We start from the raw sequence: 27,707 nt of genomic DNA, 5'->3' as shown, positions 1-27,707 counted from the left end.
CCTCCACGAATTAGTGGGTGTTTTAGTGTTGCCCTCTCGGACACGTTATCTGTGAATAATAATAAAAAATAAAACAATCCAAGTTCAGCTGATTACAGGCAACCCTTTAAAAGGATGTTCGTGTCTTCTGGTTTGTTTTATCTTCAGTCCAGCTTATCTCTTCTCCGCTCTCCTAATGGCAGGACAGTTTTACAACTTCAGTCTCCTTCGGACAGTGCTTGTCAATTATTTGGGATTTTTTAAAAAGAATCTAAGTTATTATGACAGATTATTGTGCCATCATGATGCTCTATCAATGCGAATCAACATTTAAAAATCACATAACATATAGGTACATACCTACACTTTTTCAATTTCTTTGATATTTTATTAACATATTGTAGACATTACAAATTACAAGTTTAAGACGTTCACAGCATGACATGAAACATTATTATAAAGAAGAAAAGTAATAAAACGATAAAAAATAAAATATAAAAAGAGAACATAATATTATTATAAACATACAAAAGCAGTGAAAATACATTTATAGATCTATAGAAGTTTAAAGAAGTACACTGCGTTTGCTAAGGTGACCCTATTTTAAGAAATTATAAAATAGCGTCCACCCTCACTCACCCTCACGCAAGTGGAATATTATATCAACACCCGAAGCAATTTGGTTATACATAGTTATCACCCTTCCAATTGTCATTATCAATAGCAGGTTGGTTCTGCACCTTGGGAGAATAAACAACTGATGCTCTCTATTTCTAAGATAGTTATCAGATTCACTGCAAGGGCCCAATGAGTTGGGCGGACAGCTAGCAACTGTTCCTCGTAAAAAGTCTATTGATACTACAACCACTATGTAGAGGCCAATATGGTCCACTTAGGATCGTACATGATAATTTAGTTAACATTCTAAAATTGATACAACAAATTTCATTTATTCAGTAAAATTTAAGTTCTCAGTAAAGATAAGTTTTTTTACAGCTGATAGTCTTTACGACCAGTGTTTATGTGACAGAAGTTGAAACATTGCATTCATTCGATTAAATTAGCTATGTGATTAAAATTGGTAGGTAATGAGTTTAGGTAAGTATTTAAAAATTAATACTAAACAAATATACCTCACTATGGCCTCACTTGGTGTATTATGGATCCAGGCTACATCTAATTTTAAAAAATCTTCCTTATACCTATAGTTTCGCCTGTCGAGCTGGGAGTTCACAAGTGCGTTCTGCGCATGCGTTAAACGCAGCCTTTTTCGACGTGTTCATGAATTAGAAAGTAGCTATCTTTAATTTGACTTTTGTTTATTATGAGTTACACAAGATTTGACATTATAACATACTTCATTCAACATAATTTGGAACATTCTCAGAAACGTATAACTTTTCGAATTACACCTCATTATGCAGAGTCTGTATGCATATTCAATATTGATCTCCCGGATAGGTTTAAGACGTTTACGTCTTATTTAGTTTAATTTATAATTTATTTGGTATAATGAGGTAATGTTCAAATAGTCTATCGTTCGCGTAACCGCGATGCACAATCAAGTCATAAAAAATCACTACGTATCGTCTTGGTGCCACGCGATGCACACTTTGATGGTCTCTTTTCCACCTTTGCTGTGCATACTCATTGTGGATAACCTACCTGTTACGTTCTTTTTCTTTATCGAGACACTCTCAGAAGAACTTTTACAACTTCTGGGATTCGAACTCAATACTTACAATCTACATACGTCCGTTCGTTTGATAACGCGAATGGATCAATACAATCTTATTATTATATTTATTTATTTAATCAGCTCAATAATAGCATCAAAATGTCTAGTCTATATTATTCCTGAGTATGCCATACAATAATTTGATTTTCTCAAGCTTATGCCTGAGTTTTCTACACTTTCTTTTCTACTATAATTGGATAGGATAGTGATAGACGGTAACCTTGTGTCCTGTTAAAATATCTAGAAACATTTAACCAATGCCAAATAGGTAAAGTGCCGCCAAAGCCAAAGTGCCACCCTCAAGCAGAATAATAATGCCGCCCTTTCCATTTTGAATTTAAACTTTATAATAAATTAATTAGGCACCTACTGCGTTTTATATTTCTTCACATCTATATTAAACGGTCAAATGCAATAAAAAAATAAATAAACTTCATGTTAATATAATCAGCAATAATGTATTCCTTTATTTGCTACCCCATTAGAATATTCCGCCCTTAGTCAGTGCACGACTTGCCTAAGCCCTCTGGACATCACTGGAAGTTAATAGACCTCAAAATTCTTACAACGAATGTGTTCATTTTTCAATCTTCAGTCTTCACTGTCCAGTGGCGAAGGGTGAAGGTAGGCTGTTAATATCCGCCATAAATAGTGCATACTAAACTTTTTCAGTCATACATATTTGTTTTCATTGAACTAAGACTACAATTTATTTACAGATGATGTTCGTTAGTTTTTAAAATTCAATTAAAGCGTGCGTGCGTGTGTTTTTATAAAATAAACATAAAAATCTGAATATTTTCGGAAAATTATCGAGTATCGGGTCCCTGAAATTTTCTATTCCGAGAGCTGAATATGACCAATATTGAATGCGCGTTTTCTTTACGTGACAAACGTTAATGGATACAGTGTAGTAGGATACTGGGTATTGAAAATAACATTATTCGTGTAAGAAATTTACTTTTAAATTTAACCATTCCTCGAATGAATAACTGATATAACCGCTTATTGCTTATGTATTTATGATTAATTAGGTATATTTTCCTACTTTTTCATAATAAGTTACTTATTATGTTGTTTGTTATCATTGTGAAAAGGAGATTCTGAGAAATGTGGCCGATGTTAATAGATGATAAAACAATTCTAGTGTGGGATATATTTATTTAAAGTTAAACCATCCTTATTAGCAATTCCGGTGATCAATTCGGAATCCATTAAACCCGCATTCCTGACGTTTAATTTCGGTGCACTCCGAAGAAGAGAAACCCTGAATTTTAAATGCCCACCTGCGCCATTTTTAAACGACATCAAACGTCAAAAAAAGGAACAATTTTTCTTTAAAAAAAGGGTTCCTCTAATTGCCGCTGTGTTCATAAACAACGGACAAAGCTAGTAATTTTGCGAACATAAAAATTCTTTACAAAATTATGATTGATCTTGAAATTACATACCGAGTGAATGATATTATTATTCAAAGTTTTATGTATAAATGCCGACAAATATAAGAATTCTGCCATGATTGTGAGTTAGTTCAGTTAGTTGATCTCTAAAAATGAGTAGGTAGCTCGTTATACTTACCTTTTATTTTTGTAGAGATGAATATCATTTGTTATCTGCGCACAATGACATTAATGTCATTGTCTGCGCAGGTAGATACCTAATTTTTGCAGTTATCTGTTTGTACTGTTAATAATAGAGAATATAGTGATATCCAAATAAAACAAAATCTGAATATACATTGATACTGAAACTGATTTTTACAGATTCAATTAATAGATTATTGAGACGATTTTTCATGTCCGTATGTCATAGCGCCTGTGCACGTGCATGGATTTACTGGCGGCAATAGTGCTTATTTACCATCATGACAATAATTACTGTTTACACGTAAAAGTGCTGACTGTCTCTCCAATTCATTCTTTGAGAGTGAGCGAGACGCGATGTTGTCATTTTATGGTAGGTACTCAGATTACAGAATAAATATGTAGGTAGTATTTCGTACTATTTGACCAACAAACTTATCTGGAGAATGACCAAAAATGGAACTACGAACTACCATAGGACGCCATATTGAAAAACGTCATTCGAATGTCAGATTTTGCCCGTTACGAGTCGTGATTGGGTAGTATTCGACAATGGCTCCCCCATCTCATTCTCCAGTTAAGACGATACATCAGTTAAACAGCAAACAATTTTCAACAATAAGCGCGACGAAATTTTGGACTCGCTGGCATTCGGAGAGAGAACGTCGAGCTGGGAACACGTCAATTTGTTTCGTGATGGCGACGGGGGTATTAATTCTTAAATCGTGTAAAGATGACTAAAAACGTTGCCCATTTACTTGAAAAAGACATGTCAATGAATACCTATATTATTATTGTTACTAATAGTACAATAAACAGAACATTAAATGGACGCATGTTGGATTTATATGACAACTTATATTTCGTTCGGCATGCGTCATTTGCACCCGCGACCCGCGATCCGCGCATCGCCTAGCCACGATCTTTTTAGACCATGCCTCATATAGCCTTAAGTTTGTAGGTCTAAATCGGTCAACCTAAAAATTCGTTTTTTTGCCGGCAGGTTCGCCACTATCGTTCTTATGCGCAGGCGCAGATCGAAAAATCTTATTGTCACATGAAAATTCAGAGGCTTCCAAACTTGTTTGATTCATGCATGCAATCTTGCCAACTGCAGGATAATACATGTTTAACCATACATTTTCTTACTGTCAACAGTAAATCCGTGCACGTGTAAACGGGGTATAAAGGTAGTAATCATGTGGCTGTACGGGTTGAATATTATATTGTAGTGATTACTCTTGGAGATGTCCATGGATCTGGTCCCGTCTCAAGGTTCAAAGATATCCAAAAACCCAAGATTGTCCTGCGTATAGCCAGCAATTTATTCTACTTAACTGCATGTCAAAAATGTAAACTAACTATAATTATCAGAGGGTTGGAGCAGACACTTTTTTGAGTTGCTCCGCTCCAGGGTCTGCTCCGTTCCGGATAAAAAGTTTTAATCAGTATTATATGTAGGTAGGTATACATCATCATCATCAGCCTGAATCTATCCACTGCTGGATAAAGGTCTCTTCAAGCTGCTTCCACTTCCCTCGATCCTGTGCGTAGCGCTGCCACGTATAGGCAAATCGTTTTACAGTGGCACCATGGGTACGGCAAATACGGCTTGCAGTTGTAGTGGTATTGTTTGCTATCATTGAAACAGGCATTGTCGTAAGCAATTCAATACACCCGCGAATCGCCTATGGTGCAACTATAGAATGATTAACCTATACTTCCGTAGAACTTTATTTCATCGATCCAGCGGCCTCTAGGTCTACCTTGCGGACGTTTTGTACCTCTAGGATACCACTGGATGACTAAATTTGTCCAACGATTATCTCTTCTTCGAGCTATGTGTCCAGCCTATCTCCATTTGAGGCTTTTAATGAACTCTATTACATCGTACATAATATTATGTTAATAAAAAATAAAAAGTAGTTTTGAAATAATCTTTATTCTGTCCTTTTCATTATTAATTCTATTAAACAAAATTTCTGACACAAATACATCGTCCTTCATTATTTGCCTCCTCTGTCAAAAAAAATGAGGCTATTTATCACTCGGCAGTGTTGCCGTATTTCAAATAATTCCAGTGTTGCAGCGTCAAATATAATATTTTCATTGGATTTAAGGACGAAAATGTAATAATAAAAAACACATCCGGAGCAGTGTAGCACTATAAATTTTCGGTGCTCCGGCTCCGCTCCTCCTCCGGGTAAAACCCCGTTGCTCCACTTCTCCGAGGTCCGCTCCAACGCTTATTATTAATAGGTATTTGTATAACGCATCAACAGTCAATGAGTAGGTATAATAATACTTTGTCAAAACGAATTAATGTGACAAGCGTCTGCGATTTGAACCGTTGAAAATTTACACATATGAAGCAGTTCATCTCGTATCAACATGTGAGGATTGCACCATATTTTGCATAGAATTTCACAATATTTCACGTCAATACGTCACTTATCGATAATACTATATTATCATCAAGATAACCGCCGTTGAGGTATGTTAACGTCACGTCATGATACTCTTTCGTGTTAAAATATTATGTTATCTCGAAAATTACATAGGTATAATTAGAGTATTGGTCCTATCAAGTCGATTACCAACTTTATCAGATATCATAAATTGAGAATGCCACCTTTCTGAAGGTGCAATTTTTTTATACACACGATAACCAATTTGGATGCGGCAGGCCGCAACGATTCAAAAATGTCAGCATACCACCAGTGGCAGTGGAATTAAGCCGCGGCAATATGATAAGGCCCGTTTCAGATGGGACACCGGTGTCGCGCTCGTATATAGTAAGGAGGCCTTTGTATTCGAATAAAAGGGCCTTTGTATTATGTTTATAAACGCCCCGAGCTAATGAGTCAAGGCGTGTCCGGTACACTTTTCCGTCGGCCGCTACATTCTCTAGCCGCCGATACACATTTTTTACACGTTTTTATGACCGCAGCCAGTTTTATGTTCTAATTTATATCGCAAAATTATGCGTTGACTCATTAGCTCTATGCGTTCATAATCATAATACAAAGGCCCCTTTATTCGAATACAAAGGCCTTCTTATTATAATACGAGCGCGAAACCGGTGTCCCGTCTGAAACGGGAGTAACGGGTGGTTACCATCGGTGGCTGTGTAACGGATTGTGTTGATGTGGCTTTAAATCAATGTAGATACAAACAGGCTTTCATTATTGCAGTAAAGTATTTTTTTAAATAGTAAGGGGCATGCCCCCACAAGGGGGGGGCGACATGGCTCTAGCCTGGGGGCCCGGGCTTAGAGGGGGCCCGGCGTGGCACGTCGACCAGTTAAATGAGAAAAACACACAGCACAAATTTACTCTTCTAGTAATAAAAGTCGAAATTTAAAAATATGTGGCTGTACGCTGTAATTTGATGTGATATGATGATTTCTGATATAATTAAATGATAATTCACGCATAGAATTTAATTTTATAATTATTTTAACTGTGTTTTCTGACAGACTTACAAAATGAATTTCTATCTAGGCGAAGGGTTCCATGTTACTTGGGTACCACAAAAGGAGGTGTGAGTGCCGGCAACTCAATAAATCAACTGGCTTTATTTAAAAATCTCTAAAAATACACGGAATGCCTTTAACCCTTGGGTTCCGTGGAAAACACTTGGGGAACACTACTGTAGAAAATCACACTGCCCTTAATCTTAGCGATAGGTAGGGGGACCCGCTTCAGAATGTGGGGGCCATGGTTAGGTAACTTAATAATAGGAAGAGGAAGGATAGATTCTTCTGGCATTGCGGCCGCGACGAAATATCTTTGGAACGGTATTTGTATCGTTTGAAAGAATACCAACGCTAAAAGAGTCGCTTGCACTGCCAGCAAAATGCAGCATCTGAGTATGAAACCAATTAATGTTGGATGCTCCAGAGTACAGACGGCATCAATTTGTGAATGCCACGGGTCTTCCAGTTGTCACAGGCCTTGTGTGGATGTGGTAGAATACCGAGAGAAGTGGGAACAACCCCGTGAGAAGAAATTATCCGGGTCACAGTCCTCAGCCATGAAATCCTGACGAAAAGAATGAAGTAATATTCCATTCTACTAAATAATTTGTATTTTTCCGATCCTGGGTCTGCGGTCTGGGGCCTTATGCTAGAACTTGCGAGTTGAAGTCGCCCGGTCGACATGACGTCATATGACGTCATATGACATCATTGTGACGTACTGCCGGAGTGATAATAGCATTCGAGAAAATAACGCTACTAAAATACTGGCGTTATCCATTGTCCCCATTCACAAATAGGTGTTTCAGCATAATAAGATCTATGGTGAGCCGTGTGCTTTGGGCGGCTTGCCTCTAGCGTGTATTGGCTGACGTCACAATTACGTAATGTCGTCGGGTGACTTCATATCACTAGTTAGAACATAGGGCTGCTGGACGCGAAACCACTCCCTCCCCCCTTTGTGTGCGCGTCTGCCTTCACTAGGTGGTTTAACTACATTTTGTATTTCAAATTCATTGAATTGACAAAATTATGAATATATTGCATAAGTTCACTGAACTTGTTATAAGTTCAATAAATTTGTTTGAATATCAATTGCCCCGTTGTTACATTATGGAAAGTTCATTTTCTATCGACTAGGTACGTATGTATGTGCTCTAGGTAGGCAGGCGCCTATTGTCATTATCAGCGTTTCTAGCGAATATGTATCTACATAGGTATTATTTTGATAACGTAGGTTTAGATACACAATGTTCCCTCTTTTTTCGACGCCAATGAGACTTACCTATCTAATAGTATTAATATACAATAATATTTATTTAATATTAGGTACAAGACCCTACCTTCTCTTATCGTTTTCAGATAATAATGGAGAAGCATGATTCACTTCAACCTCGTTTTAGCAGGAAATAATAAGTTTCAGGAAAAATATATTTTAGGTGCATTAGTAAGTTAGGTTAGAAATGTTAGAATACAAGGTTCCATGAATAAACAGAACATGAATAAACAGAACAGTGACAAAACAGAACAGCGATAAATATGACTATGACATTTCAGGAAAAATATTATTGAAATTGTCGTAAGTATCCCTATATGTTTTGATAGAAGTTGTACTTCTTTTGGCGTGTTTGGGAAATCAGATCAGAGCATAGGTATATGTATGCAGAGTGTGTTTTTGGCGTGTGACGCCGATGTAACGCGTTTGGCGTGTGACGGAAGTTGCAACACAATTTATTATTATTATGATTATTCATTCTTATAACTATTATAACATTCTACACTGTTAGTTTATATTTAATAACAAATTTAAAAAAAAAATCATCTCCTATATATTATTATCCTACAGCTGTGCCCGTTTTTGCGAGCGATTGTGTGACTTATTCGTCATGTCCAATAGGTTTAAATGAAAAATTCAGTAGAGAAACGTTCTTTATTCAAGTATAAAAGTATGGAATTTGATAAATTTCGTTGCGTTTTAGGGTTTTTTAGGGTTATTTTGACTGTTTTACAATAGATTTTCGATCGGCACGTGACTTTTTTTACAACACATATTAATTAGGGAATTTATTTTTTCGATGTGTTTGCAACACTGAAAATATTATATTTCAAAATGGCGGCTACTCCGTCAATCGTAATGACAATATGATAAATAATGCCTTTGTATTAGAAACAAAAGATGTTTATTTAGGTTTTGGTGACTTTTAGAAACGGATACTACTCTCAATCAAGTGATTTGGCGAATTGTTTATGTTTTAGTGAATTTTTAATCCGGATATTATTCTCAATCAAGCGATTTGGTGCGATCTTAATTAACATAATATTACCCTTTCAGTAGAGGTTAAATAAAACTACCTAATACATGTGTACCTATATTATATTAAAACACTATACTTATCCTAATAATACATTCAATCGTTTGAAGTTGTTATTATAATATTAGATTCATATTACCGGCGAAGTATACCATGTCACATCAATCTGACAGCTGCTGTATGTTTATGATGTGTCACCGTCACCATTCTAATTTAAGTTGTGAAGCATATACCTATTGTGTATCTACTGTTGATGAAGTTATACGCCAGGTAAGTGCATATGCTCCTGATTTAAAACATCATTCTGGTTTTCTGGTCATTATGACATTATTTTAGTGCAACACTTGACGTATATTATTTACGGTCACATTCATATCTGATATTATATTTTTAGACCGTGAAAAACAATATATTATGTATTTGTCAGGTCCACGACATTATAAGCCGACATGTTAGCCACTCAGTCATTGTGGGTTTCAAAAACCTGAATCAATCCAAACCTTCATCAAACTGTTCAAGCAAAGTAATTCCATTCCTTTCGTACACAAATTATGTTATCAAATTTGTGATAATATTTACCTAGGTACCTATTCAAATCATTATTATAATCACCATCATCCTCGATCAATCTACTGTTAGATGAAGTTCTCTCCAACCTAATTCTATTTATCTGGTAATATAGTAATTACGGTGAGTACGTAGATATGTATATATTAATGTATAACGATGGTATTTGAATTTAAATTGTAATGGATTTCATATATAACATATTTTGTGATAGGTACGTTGTCTTGACTTTCAAATTATTAAGTTATTTAAAATAATAGTATTATGCACTATTCTGCTCACGTTTTTCAATTATGTTTGATAGTACCGATCAGTGTTACATTTTTCAAACTGTTTGAAATTGGACCCACTGAAGTAAATTTATTTATTATAAGTATTGAGGTCAATTATTCTCTTTCCCCAATTATGAAATGTGGTGTTAAAACTAACTATTTTCACTCTCCAGGTTAGTTTTGGTTTGGTCTAAAAAGAAAGTTGTAAAATCTCATGTCCACCTCTGCGGCACATTTACTACAGATTTTTTTATGTTTACGATAAATGGATGTTAGCCACTCGGTTAACCTATTATGTCCATACTGGTACAGTTCGGTTATGAGGAATACAGCGAAAAACACATTTTGAAAATAGCTGATATACTGGATTATTTGTTAGGTTAACCTAACCAAACCTAACATATCGGCTATTTTCAAAATGTGTTTTCCTCTGAATACCTCATAACAGAACTGTACCGCAGAATCTTATTAATTGCATTTTTTGACATTTATCCGACTGTCATTTATTTTATCAGCTTTACAATAATTCACAATAACAAACATAGACTAAAATATTTTTATTCGAACTTTTATATTCAAAGACAACGTAAACATAATTATTTTTAGGGAGGTAAATTATTAAAAATGACATTTACTATATGTAATTATTACACAACGTATATAATATTATTTCACTTTATATTGTAAATATTTTATTACATAATATTAGTAAAATGCATGCGTGCGTATAAGCAAATAAAATAGTGAATTATGATAATTTCATACCCTAATCACACTATGAGTCGTCTACGTCGTATTATCCATTATTTCCATTCGCGTGGTTATATAGAAGAATTAATATGTATCACTATGCTTATTCGCATTCCACTACTGGATGAAGGTTGTATCAATAATCCTATTGGTCATATGAACTGCTATATCTATTAAAATTGGTGATATTAAAATTTACCTACCCATTTATATCGTCATTATTATCATGAACCAGGATCAATCCACTGCTCGATGAAGGCCTCTCAAAACTAATTCCATTCCTGTTTCATATATACATTGCTGCATTTATCAAATATTTCAATATAATATATTCATTTCATCGTTATCATCATTAGACCAGGTCAATCCACTGCTGGATGAAGGCTTCTCTAAGCCGATTCTACTCTTTTTGGTCCTATGAATAATCGCTATATAATATACATAATCTACCTATTTATAATGCCATTATCATAATCAGTTTATATCAATACACTGCTGGACGAATTCTTTTCCAACCTAATAATTACTTCCTCTCAGATCTATATGTTTCTTCTTTTATCAACATTTGTTTCGATATGAACGTCCCGCAGCGTGAAACATATTATCGCTAAAATTTTAATTCAATTTTTTTTTTTTTTTAAATATTATTCTATGGCTGCAACCATTTTTTTAGACAATGAAACAAAATAACTTAATAGTTTAAATTTATTTTTTATATGGCTAACCTTCTTCTATTACATTATATTCAATCGCAATCAAATTGTCAGGTATTATGCTAGGTCTAGCAGCCTGGGATGGTATCAGATGACATCCTGAAGGCCAAAATCCATAATAGACTATACATATGACGCTAAATTTATATCGACAGTAACGACTTGCAAATTGTAAAAGTAACAAATCAGCGACATGCCAAACGGCGCCGTCTCTGCATACTTCACAATTTTATTAAAATCCAATATCATTTCATTAGGACGCCAAGCTGTCAGCAAGACCTAGCGAGACAGACTGGCGAGAGCCAGCTGGCTCAGCTAGTATTATATAATTTCTCCTTTTCAAATCGCTGGAAAGCCTCAATTAAACGGGACTCAAGGCTGGGCTTGCTGCCGGCAAGCTAGATATATTATCTCGTCTTTCAATATAATAATATAATATGATAAAAATTCTTGGGTGACTAAGAAGGTACAACGAAATAATGAGTTTAATAATAGTTCCACAGAGTTGTGCATGATTATCAAAATCAAGCAGATTGAGGTTTTTACGCCGAATGGCCAAATGCAGTGATTAGGTATATTATATGTATTACCTACCTAAATATTTATATACTATATTTCGTTTATAAACTTAAATTTTGTTAGTAGGTGGTATTTAATTAATAAATAGATACTTATAAAAAAAAATAATGTTTTATTTTTCCACTGGCTGTTGTGTTTTGTCATTGTTCTGTTTTTTCATGTTCTGTTTTGTCACCATTCTGTTTCTTCGTGTTCTGTTTATTCGTGTTCTATTTTGTCCAGTTACCGAATACCTACAAGTACCTACTCATAGAATACAAACAGAATAACGACAATGGTATTATCGTATCTATGTTATAATAATTAACCATGCTGAAGGTCACATGCTTTCCCTCCACCACCCGCCACGTCACCATAACTTATCATTATTCCGTTGGAAAGAAATCCATGATCCTGGTTGTGCACAGCGTGCAAGATTTCTACTTTTAACATTCCTCATCGCATTTCAGTTAAATCTAGACGAGAACAGATCTTCTCTCGCCCTAATGTCTCCGAAAACTTACTCAATCGACTGACATTATAAAGACACTCCCCTAGGATGTGATTATCATTCTGCGATTCGCCATATAAGCATGTGTTGCGTGTGGGAATCTTAATTAGACTTGCACTGTAGCCAGTGTTGCCATATTTTGAAAGAGGAATTATAGTACAGAGCCTCCAAAATTATAGTATTTGGAGATAAAATATAGTACGCGTTGTCATCTGTTGAAAATGAAAATTTTCCCGATTTTTCATAGTCGGCTTGTTTTTTTTAGGAAAAATATTTCGTCGCGGGCCGCAGGTTCCCAAATTTTCATGGTCGGCTCGTTTTTTTTAGGAAAAATATTTCGTCGCGGGCCGCATTTTTTATATAAAATTATAGTATTTTGGGCGTACTATACCTATTTTATATCGTACATAGTACGCGGACCAAAATTATAGTACAAATACTATAATAATAGTACGGTTGGCAACACTGACTGTAGCAGGTTAAGAATACGATCTATGAATTTCAATGGTATGGAGTAGATCCAGTTGTCTCCATTGAGCTAAGTTAGATGCTGTTCATTGCTCGCGCGTTGTGTCATTCGCCATTTTACGCGCCCTCAGTGCATACAGATTCACATTAAAAGATCTACCTACCATTACAAAAAACGTGACAAGTTGTTGCATGCTTTTACAAAATCTCCCTAATATGAGCTTTTGCTGCTTATGGAACTCTAGTTAGAAAACAATGAGCATGACAAGTTTTAACTTGCAGACTGGCATCGCTTACATGAGTTATGGAGCCATAGTTTCTCAAACATTTCAATATCCCTCTTGCAAGTGCACGGTCCAGCTTCGTCATTTGTTAATAATAATAATAATGTAAAACTCACATCAAAATACTTGCAATCTATATTATATTATTCGTAAAGCATGGTGATGGTGTCACAATTTAAACACTTTCGCTCATAATAACTCATTTCTATAATAAGCTTAGTAGGTACTAATTATTGCCCGATTCGATTATTGAGGTTTTACAAAATGTATTTTGAACGTTATTTTTAAAATGGGTTGGTTTGGTCTTCATTGCGGATATTAAAACTTACCCGGCTCGCACATCAAAACTCGTCCGTCTGCAATGTGTCGAATACGTCAATGTGACGTCATCGTTATTCACAAAACACACGTTGCCAAAATGGAGCTCCGCACATTGGTCGAATGCGATTTTTTAGTTTGAGAAAAACATCTAGTGCTGCTAGCAAAACATCACATGTGTCTCGGGTTGCGAGTCGATGATGCCAGAACGCATACGCACACCTACGAATTGGTCAATCCTATACTGGCTCGCCGGTGGCCGCATCCAAATATATATTATGGTACATACGTTTAGAGAGGTTACGTGCGACTGTCGCTAGGTGGCTGCGTGGTCTTCATATGCAGCATCGGAGCGACGTTCCTAGAAGGTTTGTTTATGACTGTGCGGTAGACGAGGCGTATTAGCATTTTAATAGACAACTGAACTCCGCATATAATTGTACGCACAAAATAAATTCACAACGATCAATTATTCGAAAACCTATTACATATGCATTAATGTCATGACCCCCACAAGGGGGGCTGACAGGGCTCTAGCTTGGGGGCCCGGACTTAGGAGAGGCCCGGCGTGGCGAGTCGACCAGATAAGTGAGATAAATACACATCACAAATTTCCTCTAATAGTAAAAAAAAGTCGTGGCGCTATTTTCACTCAATAATATTAACAATATAAATACTTAACAACTCCATAAATCAAAAAACATATTCAAATGGATGCACCTACATATTAAAAATATAAAATATCGCTAAAAATACACCTTAATTTTACCGCGTACACCATTTGGAAAAAGCTACTGCAGCGCGTCACACTGCTTTTACCCTTAGCGATAGGTAGGGGGGGGGGCGCCAAACATCCTAGCCTGGGGGCCCGTTTCAGGATATGGGGGCCATGCCTATTGCATACGAAGTACATATATAAGCAATAACTAGAACTACAATAATTGAAATTCATTGTTTCGTGTCGCGGACTGAATAATAGTAGTACTCTAAGACAACATCTTCTTGGCTACGTTTTAAAACTGTAAACTAACATGCTCCCCCCATTTTTAACCGGTCAACCCGGTGATACCAAACTTTTCCAAGAGATTCCTCCGGAAAGCCGTAAAACCGGAAAATCTTTTTGAATGTTAGTTTTTTGATAAAGTGTCGGGAGAAAGTGTTTCAGAAAAGTCGGTTTTTGCTCCCAGGCGTCGACGGGAGCCCCCTTGCATTCGAAGTCGTCGGAAAGTTTTCGGAAAATCTCAAGGTTTTTCGTGAATCGCGTGAAAACCGATTTTTTTGTCTTTTTTGTGCTACTTGTGACATTGTGAGGGCCCCCTTCGGGCTATAGTGACAAATTGTTTGTGGAATACTGGCGTACGCGCCCACAGCAGGCGACTTTTTTTTTTACTATTAGAGCAAATTTGTAATCTGTGTTTATCTCACTTATCTGGTCGACTCGTTACGCCGGGCCCTTCCTGAGGCCGGGCCCCCTGGCTAGAGCCCTGTCAGCCCCTCCCCCCCTTTGTGGGAAACATGGCAATAGGTAGAGTAAAATGATTAGGTAGATATATAACACGATGCTTGTGTCATATTGCAAAATGATAATACGTTAATTAATGCAGGTAATATGCAATCAAAAATATTTAATTACAGTGAACGAATTACTAGATATTATGTTGTACCTATGTTGTATTCATAGAAGGAATAATTAGCACTACTATCGTAACTTGCCATTTGGTGCTTCGGCCTGACTATAGACCGCCTTGACAGGAATCCTAGAATAATAAAGTGCCATAACGAAAATTGTTCATTTTTTAATTTTCCTTGAATGATATTATAATTTAGTAGGTACTAGGTACTTAGTATTGTTTTAAAAAAATTACACTAGTTTGACCACATCATAAGTTTATATTTGTAAATAAATATGAACGCTAAAGCCTGGCAAATCATCATCTTCTAAAACTATCTGCAATCTGCATCCTAAAATCGAAGGTAAAAACTAAGGTAGAAACACACCGGTGCATTGAAAGCGCCATGCAACTCGAAAATTCCAACGAAACGGTAAAATCATTGTATTTTTTTTCACATCATTCAATTTATGTTGAAAAGCCAAAGGGACAAGCGCCCCCCTCGAAACAGACTGCGGCCCCCCTCCCCCTCACTGGCGCCACCATTTGGACCTGCATTGACAGGTAGAGCGGCGAACGCATGCATTTTTTTACGTAAACGACTCAGTCAAGCGCGGTGCTTCAATCGGAGAACACGTACTTCCCGTTTGCTCCGTTTTTGTTGTGTTTCAACACAAAAACTACGCGAGTTTAACTTTTTCATAATATAATAACACTACATTTTCTTACTTCATCGGTCTTACTGTAAAGTGAATTATAATAACATTCTATTTTCGAATTAGCTAGTGTAATAAGTTATTTGAAATATTAAAGTGTTGGAAAAAATAATTTGCTTTTTGACTGTTTTTGCTGTGAAATAAAAGCTAATTCTGTATTCCCAAATACAGTAAAATACAAACGCAAGATTTAAGTCGAATCAGTGGATTGGTGGTGAATTTTACTGTGTTTTTTTTGTGAAAAGCTGTTTTACATTGTTATAATATGGTAACTCTGCTTTTCGAGTGGATCTCTGTTGTGGAGTGATTCTTTTTGGGATGAAAGTTTACGTTGATGAGATGTACGCTCCACTCTATATGGGTAAGAACCGTTTAATTTGGACTAGTTTCACCTGTCGCGTAGACATTTTCAACTACCTGCCTATCGAAAACTATTGTATCGATAATTAACGGTTCTATTGCAACTGACGAATTTATACGAAATTGTGAAAACTTGTCTACTGTTGTATTTGTAAGATTTCACACATGTCAGTGCCTTGGGGCTCCGCATAATTCAGGTGGAGGTAGGCTGGTAATAACCCACATAAAAAGTGCACACTAAACTTTGTCAGTCATACGTGGGTATTTGTTTTTATCGAACTACGTTCTCACTCAGTTCTTTGTAAGTTTTTCAAAAACAATTAAAGCCTGCCTTATCCAAACCATCACAGTTTTGGTATGCCAAGGGCGATCCGACTAAAATAGTGCACACTTTTCAATCATACTGATTTGTTTAATATATTTATTATTAAGTAGGTATGTAGGTACCTACAGATGGTGTTGGTTATTTTTTTTATATATTATCTAACCATAATCGATAAAAATATTCATCTTTCTATAAAAAATATCCAAAATTATGTATGATATTTTGATAGCATTGCATTTTAATAACTAACTACCTAGGTACCTAACAACTAACTGGAAATTGTAGGCATAGTTCAATGAAAACAAATACTACGGCATGACTGACGAAGTTTCGTGTGCACTATGTATGTCGTAGCTTAATAGCCTACCTCTACCCTTCGCCAGTGCCACATACCTATTTAAAACCGTCGCTGTAGACTAAATTACTGTGGACTAAATTTTAACTGCTTTGAAGACGATGAAATTAAGTATAAATTTGATAAAATAATCTCGGTTCCATCTTGCAAGTGCTATGTTTTATTAGTTGATCTAGTATAGTCTGACGTTTAAATTTAAATGTTTGTGACTATCGTGTCGGTGGACGAAGCATCTGAAAAAAAATGACATTCACTTTTTTGTCGGGTTTGCCGAATGGCATAATTTCTTCTAACGCCATTACAATAAAAGTGATATTGCTATAAATTCCCTATGCTTTTTGTCGGGTCTGCCAAATCGTTCGGTTCGAACGGGTGGGTTCTCTCGAATGAACATTGATACTAGAAACACTGTTCTAACGCCATTACAATAAAGGTCATATTGCTATAAATTCCCGATGCGTGATATCGCATTATGGAAATTGCGTGACGTCTACCTATACATGTGCGAATGTCACTATGCACGAATTTACTTGCTAGCTACTGTATTGAGTGCGTTGTCCATTAATAATGTCATTGATTGAGGCAGCTCAGACGTCGCTTCTTTAGAAAGTACAAAAATCTTATGCGTATTTTAAAAAAATCGCAGAGGGGGCCTCCACACATGTCAACGACTAAGACCATCGCGTACTACCTACCTTAAATCGCCAATAACCTTCAGAGTCAAATATCCGGGTAGCAAAGTAGGACAGTTGACACGGGACAAAAACTACGCAAAAATTGTGAGACTGATTAGTAGGTAAAGTCGATTGCCATAAGATATAGACCAGGGATGGGCATTCATGAGGTCAACGAGAGCCACATTCAGGATTTTCATATATCCATGTACCTATATAAAGACAAGAGAAACACCATAGTCACGTTCTCACGTAGTATTAAATACAAAAAAATTAATTTAATTAAATTAAAGGAAAATTATTAAGTAGTTATTGATTAATTAATTTAAAGGAAAACTCGTGAAAATGCATGTATAATGGGGAAAGAAACTCTGATATAGACTATTTTAATACTAGCGTTCAAAAATATACCTATCTAAGTACCTAGTTAATTATGGATAGTAATAGGGACTGTCGTACATATGACGTTTATTTTGTCTCATAAAATACCTATATTTGTTTCTAATCTCATACTTATTATGAATTAATTCATAGATCAAAATCACCTTTTTGAGAAACTGGTATAATTCGTCGTAAGAATTCAGTTTGTATAATAGTAATTAATTCATCACTGTTTGTGATACGTAATTTATTTATACATAGTGTGTTAAACAAATTTAACCATCTAATTTTAAAGTACCTACTTAATATGTAGATACTGGAAGTCAACATTCATAACCAATAATTGTGTTAATTTTGTAATGTCATTTGGTTTATTGCTCTGTATTCTATAAAAAGCGTAACACGGTCCAAATAAAATAAATCAATATAAATATTGTAATTCGTAACGAATTTCTATCTACCTTCCGTTATTTAAAAAATCTACCTATTCCAAAAATACTAACTTCAACCTTTTTGATTCCAATATTATAGGTACCTACATGACGTAGTATTTTGTGTATACGAATTTAATGAGGTGGTGGCACTGGTGGCAGTAGCAGGTTTAGGGACGTGGATGCCCGAGGTCTTGACTGATGAACTCCCTCTTTGTTTTCTAGCATCGCATTCTGTACCTATTTAGCTAAAAAGAATTATTTAAAAAAAAAATACAACGATGACACGTACAATTAATATTATTGTTTGGTTTGCCGTACAATCAGTTTGAGTTGTTATATTGTAATGGTCCGTTTGATGTTAGTCGCAGGGATTCTGTTAATAGTTTATAGGTAGGTACCTTCTCAATTTGTTGGAACTGCGCATCTTAAAATATTTTAGTATAATTTATACTTAATTGAATCCTCCTCCTCAATAATGATCTATGTTACATTTGGGCATTTTGAAATAATCAAATAAAACTATTTTGTTGAGAAGAAATTATTTATAATTAAAATTTAAAAGGTCTCTCATGAATTCCTTAGTCACCTATTTGTATACCTCTTCCAATTATCCATGTGAAATTTTCTTTGTGAAGTCTTTTTGCAAAACAAAAACTATCGTGTCATCCTCCATTTTGACATATGCATAGATCATAATTGTAGGGAGGCCAACATAACGGATCAAAAACAAGTGACTCAATGTTGTTAGATCAAAAAAATAAATATACCAAAACAGAGGCAATGTCATAGATAGATCATTGTTGCATATTTAGTTCAAAACTGCCATTGTAACATAAATCATTATTGGGAGGAGAAGCTTCATTTGTTGGACGGGTTTTAACTGTTTCAAAACCCCTTTTCAAATCTTCTAAGAAATCGATGTTTGTTTCACATTATAAACGATCTTCTGTATAGGTAGGTACCTTGTTTACATACCTATATACTATTGTAGAATGACTATAAGTAATACATTTAATATTCCACACACGATATACGCATACACGCAACGTGGTGTGGTAGCAAAAATGTCTCCAGACTGTTATTAATTACAATAATATTAAAATGTTTAATAAAACGGCGAATTGCACTCATAATAAAAGTATTAGTACAATATTATTTTTATTCATCTTAATATTTTGTGCTTAGTAGAGACATCTAACGATGGAATATGAAAGTACGCATTTTATTGACAGCGTTCTAACCTAACAATAACAATTTATTTCATTTTACTGTTTATGTGTATGCGAATAGTATTTTTTTATAATTCATATTTTTAATGTGTTCTATTTTTAAATTAAAAATCATTCATTTGAATAGAAAATAAAAATTAGCTATCTTTCATGAAGATCAAAAAATATATCGGTGTATACAATTTACCACAAGCAATACCTGTGTTTTGTATTTTATAATAAAAACAAAAATTTACCGACGTAAATCATTTAACTGGCCGTAAACACGATTATTCAAATGTCGTTATTTGCGGTGGCGTCAATATGCAATATAATTATTATTTTGCAATGAATCATAGTATTTTTTATGAATACATATGCAGTGACGTCCTGTGGGGGTAGGCAGGTCACGCTTTGCGTAGGGGCGGCAAATTAAAGAACGAACACGATCATTACAACTTTTTAAAGCACTGGCGGTTTTCCGTGCAGCGGACGATGCGGTCGCTATGTTACGAGTGTCAGACTTCTGTGACAAAATTGACTGTGTCTCAGGCCTCCACGTACCTAAAACCATAGATATGCTCTAATCCTTGGTAGATGATATTATGCGTGTAATTTTTTCAAGATTTCTATTCCATTTGTCATGTCAAATAGGTAGGTATGCGACTAACAATTTCGCATACAATTTGAGACTAAAAATGATAGGGGGCGTCATTTTAAGTCTGCTTGAGGGGTGCACTTTGTCTAGGGATGACATGGTCACTGTGGATATGCATATAAATCTATTTTTCTCTTGGTAATTGTCCAGTTCCTACAGTTTATATTAATTTACATTTACAGTATTCTCTAATTACCAATTAGGCATCTGTTATAATCAGGGTACACAAACGTGGTCACAATTTAGGTATTATGAGAAATGGTAGATTAAAATAAAATTATATAACTGAGGAGCAATTCTTCAACTCGTATTTTGCTCGCCCCAGGACAAAAATTGAGTTTGAAACGGATTTTTGATCTCATTGATTCGATATAAGGTACGCGACAAATCGTTTCTGACCCCTATAATAAGAATGTTTAAAGTTATCTACCCACATCAAAATGAATTTTGACCAGGCTTGATCAAATAATTGTAGACAAATTTAAATTTACACAAAAATTTTGTTTAATGTAATTATTGTATGTTGGTTACCTATATTATTTTTTTCTTATATTTTTTACCATAAAACTAATAGATTATAAATATAGGTAGCATATGTATCAAATACAATACAATTACTTATAATAAAGTATTGAGTCATTTCAAAATGTATTTTGTCCACATGGGTTGCATCAAAACAAGCTTTGTCGGTAATTATTTATTCCTTTTTATGGTGTTACCTGCCAATTCTTGGTGGAAATACATTGTATTAATTAAAACAAAACACAATATGTACGCAGTACTAGTTTAAACTTATTTAAATATTAGCCTAGATCGGTTTCGTTCGCTTCAAAAGCACATTGCCAACTGGTCAATGTTTACATTGTCCCTTTGGAGCGGACGAAACCGGTCCTGACCCAATATTTAAACAAGTGGAACTATGTAGTAGATACCTACTATATATTGAGTTATATTTTAATTTACATAAGTACTTATTTAATAATTAATATTTTCTAAAATTAAAATAAAGTCGTCGTCATTAATATTTCATCCTATGTCTGTATTCTATAATAATAAAAATTAGGAGGGCAATAACTCTGTTCAAACACATCACTTCGGATATTGACATATTCCACCTGGGTGCGGATGAGTATGGTGTAGTGGCAGCGCTCGAAATGGAAAAATTTACGAACCGGAGCGCTCGACAGTTTTCTGAAGATTTTTACATAGTAAAGTTATCAAAGGTTATGTGTTTTTTTTTCATAAAAATAAGTGTGTTAGATTTTCTATTATATGGCCTATCCAGCTCAGACGGTCAAATTATTTATTCCACGAGACGGAGCGATAATTTTACCGATTTCACGAACAGGAACGGCGCTCCGGTGCGTTCCGGTCCATTTCGAGCCCTGTGTAGTGGGCATTGTTTTATAAATTCTTAAAAAAAGTGTGCGCTCATTCGGTGTAGGTACTTCCTTGTATCTAATTTATGTTTTTTTGTATTTACACTTTTCTACTGTATCTAATGTTTTTGTCTTTGCTTCTAAATGTCATGTTGTGAACGTCTTAAATTAATAATTTGTAATGTTCACTATAGATATGTAAAAAAAAATGAAGTTGAAAAAAATATATACTTTCAGTAATCATATAATAGATACCTACACGTTCTTTAATATTGCGTAAATTTAGAGAAACTTAAAGGGCTATTGTGGACAAAATACGATTCGAAGAGTTTCTCCTCAATTAGCGTGATATAATTATTTATTTGAAAATACAACATTTGTTGAGAACTGCAGTAACACACCATAAATGCCCTCGATGTGTACCAAACGTCCTAACCAATCAGATATAATATGAAAGATCTAGTCTAATCACGTTTCCTTCCCGTAAACCTAATCCACTTTATTATTCTGCGATTGATTACAGAATCGCAACAAAAAATGTGAAGTCAGATTCCGCGCTCTTCATTCCAGGAAAGCTGCCCTTTTAGATCGACTTAGCTCATGTTGAAAGTTGGAATGAATACCTTCGACCATGAGTGGCCGATGTAGGCGCCAGTCGCATTAATTCAGGCGCCAACACTTTGTAAAAGGAAACAGCTGAACTGTTTTGCGATTCCGGAAGTGAAGTTTATTCGATCAATTTCTATGCATCATAAATAAAACATTCTTAATTCAAAAATAATGCGTTTGTTTTCGCGGCAATCAAGCACGTGATAAGGAGGTACTTACTTAGTTGTTTTTTGGGGTAGCACAACGCCCGGGCGTTAATTCTGATGGGGCGGCAATTTTATTTTATTATATCCATAAACATGATAGGTATGTCCGAAAAATTAACTGTGACTTTACGCTAAATAAATCATGATGTTGTGAACGTCCTGAATTAATAATTTGTTATGTATTCAACGTGTCTTTTTTAAATAAATAATGCATTTAATTTGCGTAAATGAAAAAAAGGCGACAATAAATATAGAGATTTACATACCTACATAATAATCCAAAAAGCACCCTTTAGATATCCTGAAAAATAACTTAGTAATTTTAGACATACGTGCGCAGAGGTCGCTATCGCCGACAGTGTTTAGATCCCGTCTAAATGTGTTGTTTTTTGACTCTATCTAACTTTAATTGTAACGTTATATAATTATTATACAATTCAACCTAGCTATTTAAAAACACTGCCAATAATTTATATTAGGTACACACTACCATACAGTGATACAAACAAACGTCTATCACTCTATTAATTGCATAATTTCAATATCATATAACTTGGCTATTTAGTATTAATTATAATTAATAACACTTCTGTAGTATTATCTACCTGTATTATGATCGACTTTGTATATCTATGACAAGACTAATCAACATAAATGTATAAATTAAGCTTTTATAATACGTGAACTACTAGCTGTCTTCATTGTTGGAACGAATAATCTCATATTTTATTATATCTTAATATCTAGTTAGATATTCTAATTTAATATAATATTAATATATTATTGTGGCGAAGACTTTGGAATTAGATATCTCTTTCATTGTGACATGTATGATTTATGTCATTCTATTGTGATTCCGTCTACATTAACGTCCATAAATAACGATATCACAATATAATACCCCTTTTGTGGCGCCTGCTTCTGAATAACGAGATTATAATATTGTCCGCTCGATTATCAGCCATCACAATGTTTGCCACTATAATATGCGCCATTATAAACCTATAAATTGTCTCTGGTCCTTTCGGAGTTCATTAAAAATAAAGGAACGCGTGACAAATTCAATTCCGCTGGCAACTCGAACCCACGTCAGCCGGCCATTTAGCGCCGCGAGATTACTTTTTTTTTTATATCAAAGCGGCTACTGAAAAATTTGAAGCACTTTTTTACTCAGCCATAGATTAGAAAAAAATAATATTCATAGGCAATAAAATAATTGCATGTTACTTGCAACACATGACAATCATGCGTCATAACAACAAAAAATAAAGCTTAATTTAATGTCGTTTTAATTATCTGTCTTTCAGGAGCACATGGCAAGAATTTGTGACTGTGGGGTTTACAGGGAACTCAGAAATAGTGCAGGGGGTTATAATCCCACATCGTTAATAACAGATCTCTTAGCATATGTACCTACTATAAGATGATTACATTCAAATCCGTGTAGAGCCTTTTTAGATCAAGAATATTATTCTTGAATCAAGTCAGTTTTGAGTCATTGAAGTCAATGTCGCCTCACCAAACCTCACCGCCCCGCACCACACGTGTGTAATTCTGTAATTAGGCGTATCACAGGAGGACCCTACATGAACGATTCCGCCAAATAAGCCAAAAATACTATAATTTTGAAGGATTTAAGACGAAGAATGTTCCGTGTACCTACTAAATACTACATTCTTTACATGTTTGTATTATAATCGGCTTATAAAAAATGGCAACACTGATTCCCATGAAAAATTGAAAACTTTTTGATGTAAATTGACAGTTGACAGAGTGCGTTCAACACATTCAATTGGCAATCGCAAAACTATTGTATTATAAAGCAAAATTAAAACGTTGAAGCGAACTGGAAGATGAAGTCATCAATAGTGTAATCATAGCTTTATACCCCGTTTACACGTGCATGGATTTACTGCTGACAGCATGGTCCCCCCAAGGGGGGGGGGTGGGCTGATAGGGCTCTAGCCTGGGCGCCCCGGCATGGCGAGTCAACCAAATAAGAGAGATAAACACACATCACAAATTTGCTCTAATAGTAAAAAAAGTCGCCTGCGGAGATAATGCGATGTAATTTTGAATTGTGTCATTACTTGATAATTAATTCCATAATTAGAGTGGATGCAAGTAATAAAAATACACTAAATACCCTTAATTTTACCGTGAACGCCATTTGGAAAACGCTACTGTAGTGCGTCACACTGCCTTTGACCTTGGTGATAGGTAGAGGGGCCCGACAAAGATCCTACTCTTGGGGCCCGCTTCATGATGTGGGGGCAATGGCTGACAGTACGTATTATCGCGGTCATAACAAGAAAATGTACGTGTAAATCCTGCAGTTGCAAGATTGCATGCATGGATCAAATAAGTTCGGAAGCTTCTGAATTTTCATGCGACAGCAGGATTTTTTCGATCTGCACCTGCGCAGTAGTACAATAGTGGCGAACCTTCCGGAAAAATAACGAACTATACCGCGGAGAGACTCATTTTGAGGTTTACCGATTTTTACGACTTGTCAAATAGTACCATAAAATGACAACATCGCGTCTCGCTCATTTTGAAGAATGAGATTGAAGAGACAGTCAGTTCAGCACTTTTACGTGTCACGATAGTTTAAAATACACACTATAGCTGCAAGTAAATCCATGCACGTGTGCAGGTGCTATTGGGTCCAATCTATGATGCACGTTGAGGCAGTAGAGTCAGTTATAAAATAATAGGTTTGTTACTTACAGCCATAAGACAGGTAGGTAGACTTTTAATGCCAAAGATAAAATAAAATCAGACATCGTTGACAGAAAAAGTCAACTAAATTACATTTTTTTGATCCAAAATCCGTCTAGCCAGTTTTAATAGGCTCATCCCGCTATAAAGAATGTTATTGAATAATAATAAAGGCATGTAATAAACTCCCAAACAAAATAAACTCTAGAGATACTCTTCAGACTCGTGCTGGTTCAACAATACCTCACCTGTTGCCAGCCTTCTACCTGCCTTAACCTTGTGTGGCACGCTCCGAAAGAGGTGAACGATTTGACACACGTTCTTTATTTTTGCAATGTATCTCACTGTTTAATTAGCTATCTATTTACCCACGTATATAAAAATGCTTACATCAAAGCTATATACCTATGTATACATTTTACAATAAAATAAACATACAGTCGAACTTGGTTATTACGATCACGGAAATAGCGAGATCTCGGATTTAATGAGGAAGCATTCATTGACATTTTAGTTTATGATTTTCTCCATACATTTATTCACTTTTATAACGAGCTATTTCTCGGAAACACCGAGCAACACTGTTCATGTGTAGATCGTTTAAAAACAACACTTTCGACCCTAAGCAATAAAATCCGACCGGGCAGTTAACTAGACCGATGCCGCCGGGAACGGATTACGTTTATGACACTAGTTAAGGGTCTAAGTACCTAATTGGTGTTTTCGCCGACAACATTGAAAAAGTATCCACGCATATGGTTGAAATTGCATGTAAAAAATCCAAGCTTTGTGAAGTCAGTAGGTACCTACCAGCACCGGCGGCTCAGAACTTCATTACAATTAATAACTTCTTTTGTAGTTTATAAATGCCATGCTTGTTTCGGGGATTTTACAATGGTTTTCAGATATTTTTATGTTCTATGCTTAAATAGAACGTGGCGCGAAAAAATTTATATAATGATATAACGAGTAATGCTTACAACGAGGAAATTCAGTCAGTCCCATCTTCCTCGTAATAACCAAGTTCGACTGTACTTATATTATATGCATAAAATATCATTGGTTAAGAGTAGGAATAATTAACCTTTTATCAGTTTTCTTGCGTTTATCTTTTGCATAAAGCAAAAACAGCTGTACTACGTTAAAAATTGTATTATCAAAAGGCGCAGAAGTCACCTGTAGAAAACAGCAGTATCCCACCATCTTGGGTATTTGTTTTGTCCTTTCTTTTACCTGTCGAAAGAATATTCCCAGTGTTTCTTATCTGAGGAATGATGCTATCGCCGTCTCTTTTGTGCGCTCCGATATCTCGTAAGTGCATTTCGGTTGCTCATTTTGACCCTCTGTGGCGGAAATTTCATTAGAATTAATTATTTTCTTTAAAAATGTTTTTATTAATACACCCATAGATAATTGACACAGTGAATAATAGAGAACTTTTTGTTTCACAAAGGGGATTTTTATATTCCTTAGTTTATATACAAAATAACAATATTCGTCTATTCAATTTTAAATTATCCTAAACGTCAAACCAAAACATGTGGAGGAAAGCGAAATTTAGAAATTACGAACCTATACTTAATTCGATTTTAGTTAATGAAAACAATAAAAAAATTACAATTCACTATAAAAAGCACACCCAAAACCCCACGGTGGCCGCGCGGCTTAAGCGTTGGACTATCACGCCGTGGGTCCCAGGTTCGAAATCTGGCAAGTACACATTGTTTTTCAATTTGTGCGTGAGTCAGAGTATGGACCTAATAGGTTGACCAAGTGGCTGACATCCATTTCTCGTAAAAAACAAAATCTGTTAATACAAACCTCTACTCTGTGGAGGCCTATATGATCCTATTAGGATCGGACATGGTCGGAAAAAAATGTCGGAATATTAAAAAAAACATTTTTTGTGTTTCAAATTACCATTCATTTTAGCGATTTTTTTCCAATTTCAAATGTATGAAATATTCAATACATTGGCAAATAGTGTCACTTAGGATACTTAAGAATTGGCATGAAAATAATTGTTTCTTAAATTCAATATAATCCTATGCATTTAAGTTTACACAGAAATGTTGGAAATTTCACAGAGAATCGATTGATGTAAAAAAACATTTTGAAAAATTGGCGTTTAGGATAGTTTAGAATTGAATAGACGAATGTACATTACTAATCGTATTACCTTTTTAAAATTAGGAGTAGGTTAGTAGGTGCTTATACAATATTATTATGTTTACGTATTGAAAATGTAAAATTATATGTTGCCCATTCAAATACATTGTCATATTATTACTATTAGTTGTAATCTTTTGTTGGTAGGTACTAAAAATTGGTTTATTAGTATAAATGCAGGCATTACATGCAATGCTATGTAATATACTATGACATATTGGTTACAGAATAGTTATAACATTTCCTATTTATGAAGATGTATGTGAAAATTTGTGGCAAATCACTCTTAATTCGATTTTTTAAGGTTAGGTTTGATTAATACTCGAACCAACAACGAGAAAGACGAAGTAATAGTCATTAATACAACTATA

At 35.0% G+C, this 27,707-nt stretch overlaps 1 protein-coding gene across 1 annotated transcript in view; it reads left to right on the top strand.

Annotated features, from left to right (window-relative positions):
• The first annotated feature begins 15,746 nt into the window (after window positions 1-15,746).
• LOC147073640 (uncharacterized) overlaps window positions 15,747-27,707 on the top strand; it is a 37,032-nt gene continuing 25,071 nt past the window's right edge. Inside the window, exon 1 of the mRNA XM_085944149.1 lies at window positions 15,747-16,218. Coding sequence (XP_085800275.1) covers window positions 16,176-16,218 — 43 coding nt within the window. The 5' untranslated portion in view covers window positions 15,747-16,175. The remainder of the gene's footprint in view (window positions 16,219-27,707) is intronic.

Source organism: Rhyacophila brunnea, unplaced genomic scaffold, assembly GCF_057557595.1.
Source record: "Rhyacophila brunnea isolate RB1 unplaced genomic scaffold, BYU_Rbru_1.0 scaffold_17, whole genome shotgun sequence".
Lineage (NCBI taxonomy): Eukaryota > Metazoa > Arthropoda > Insecta > Trichoptera > Rhyacophilidae > Rhyacophila > Rhyacophila brunnea.
The sequence above is the reverse complement of the archived record's forward strand: the minus strand, read 5'-3'. Positions and strand labels throughout refer to the sequence as shown.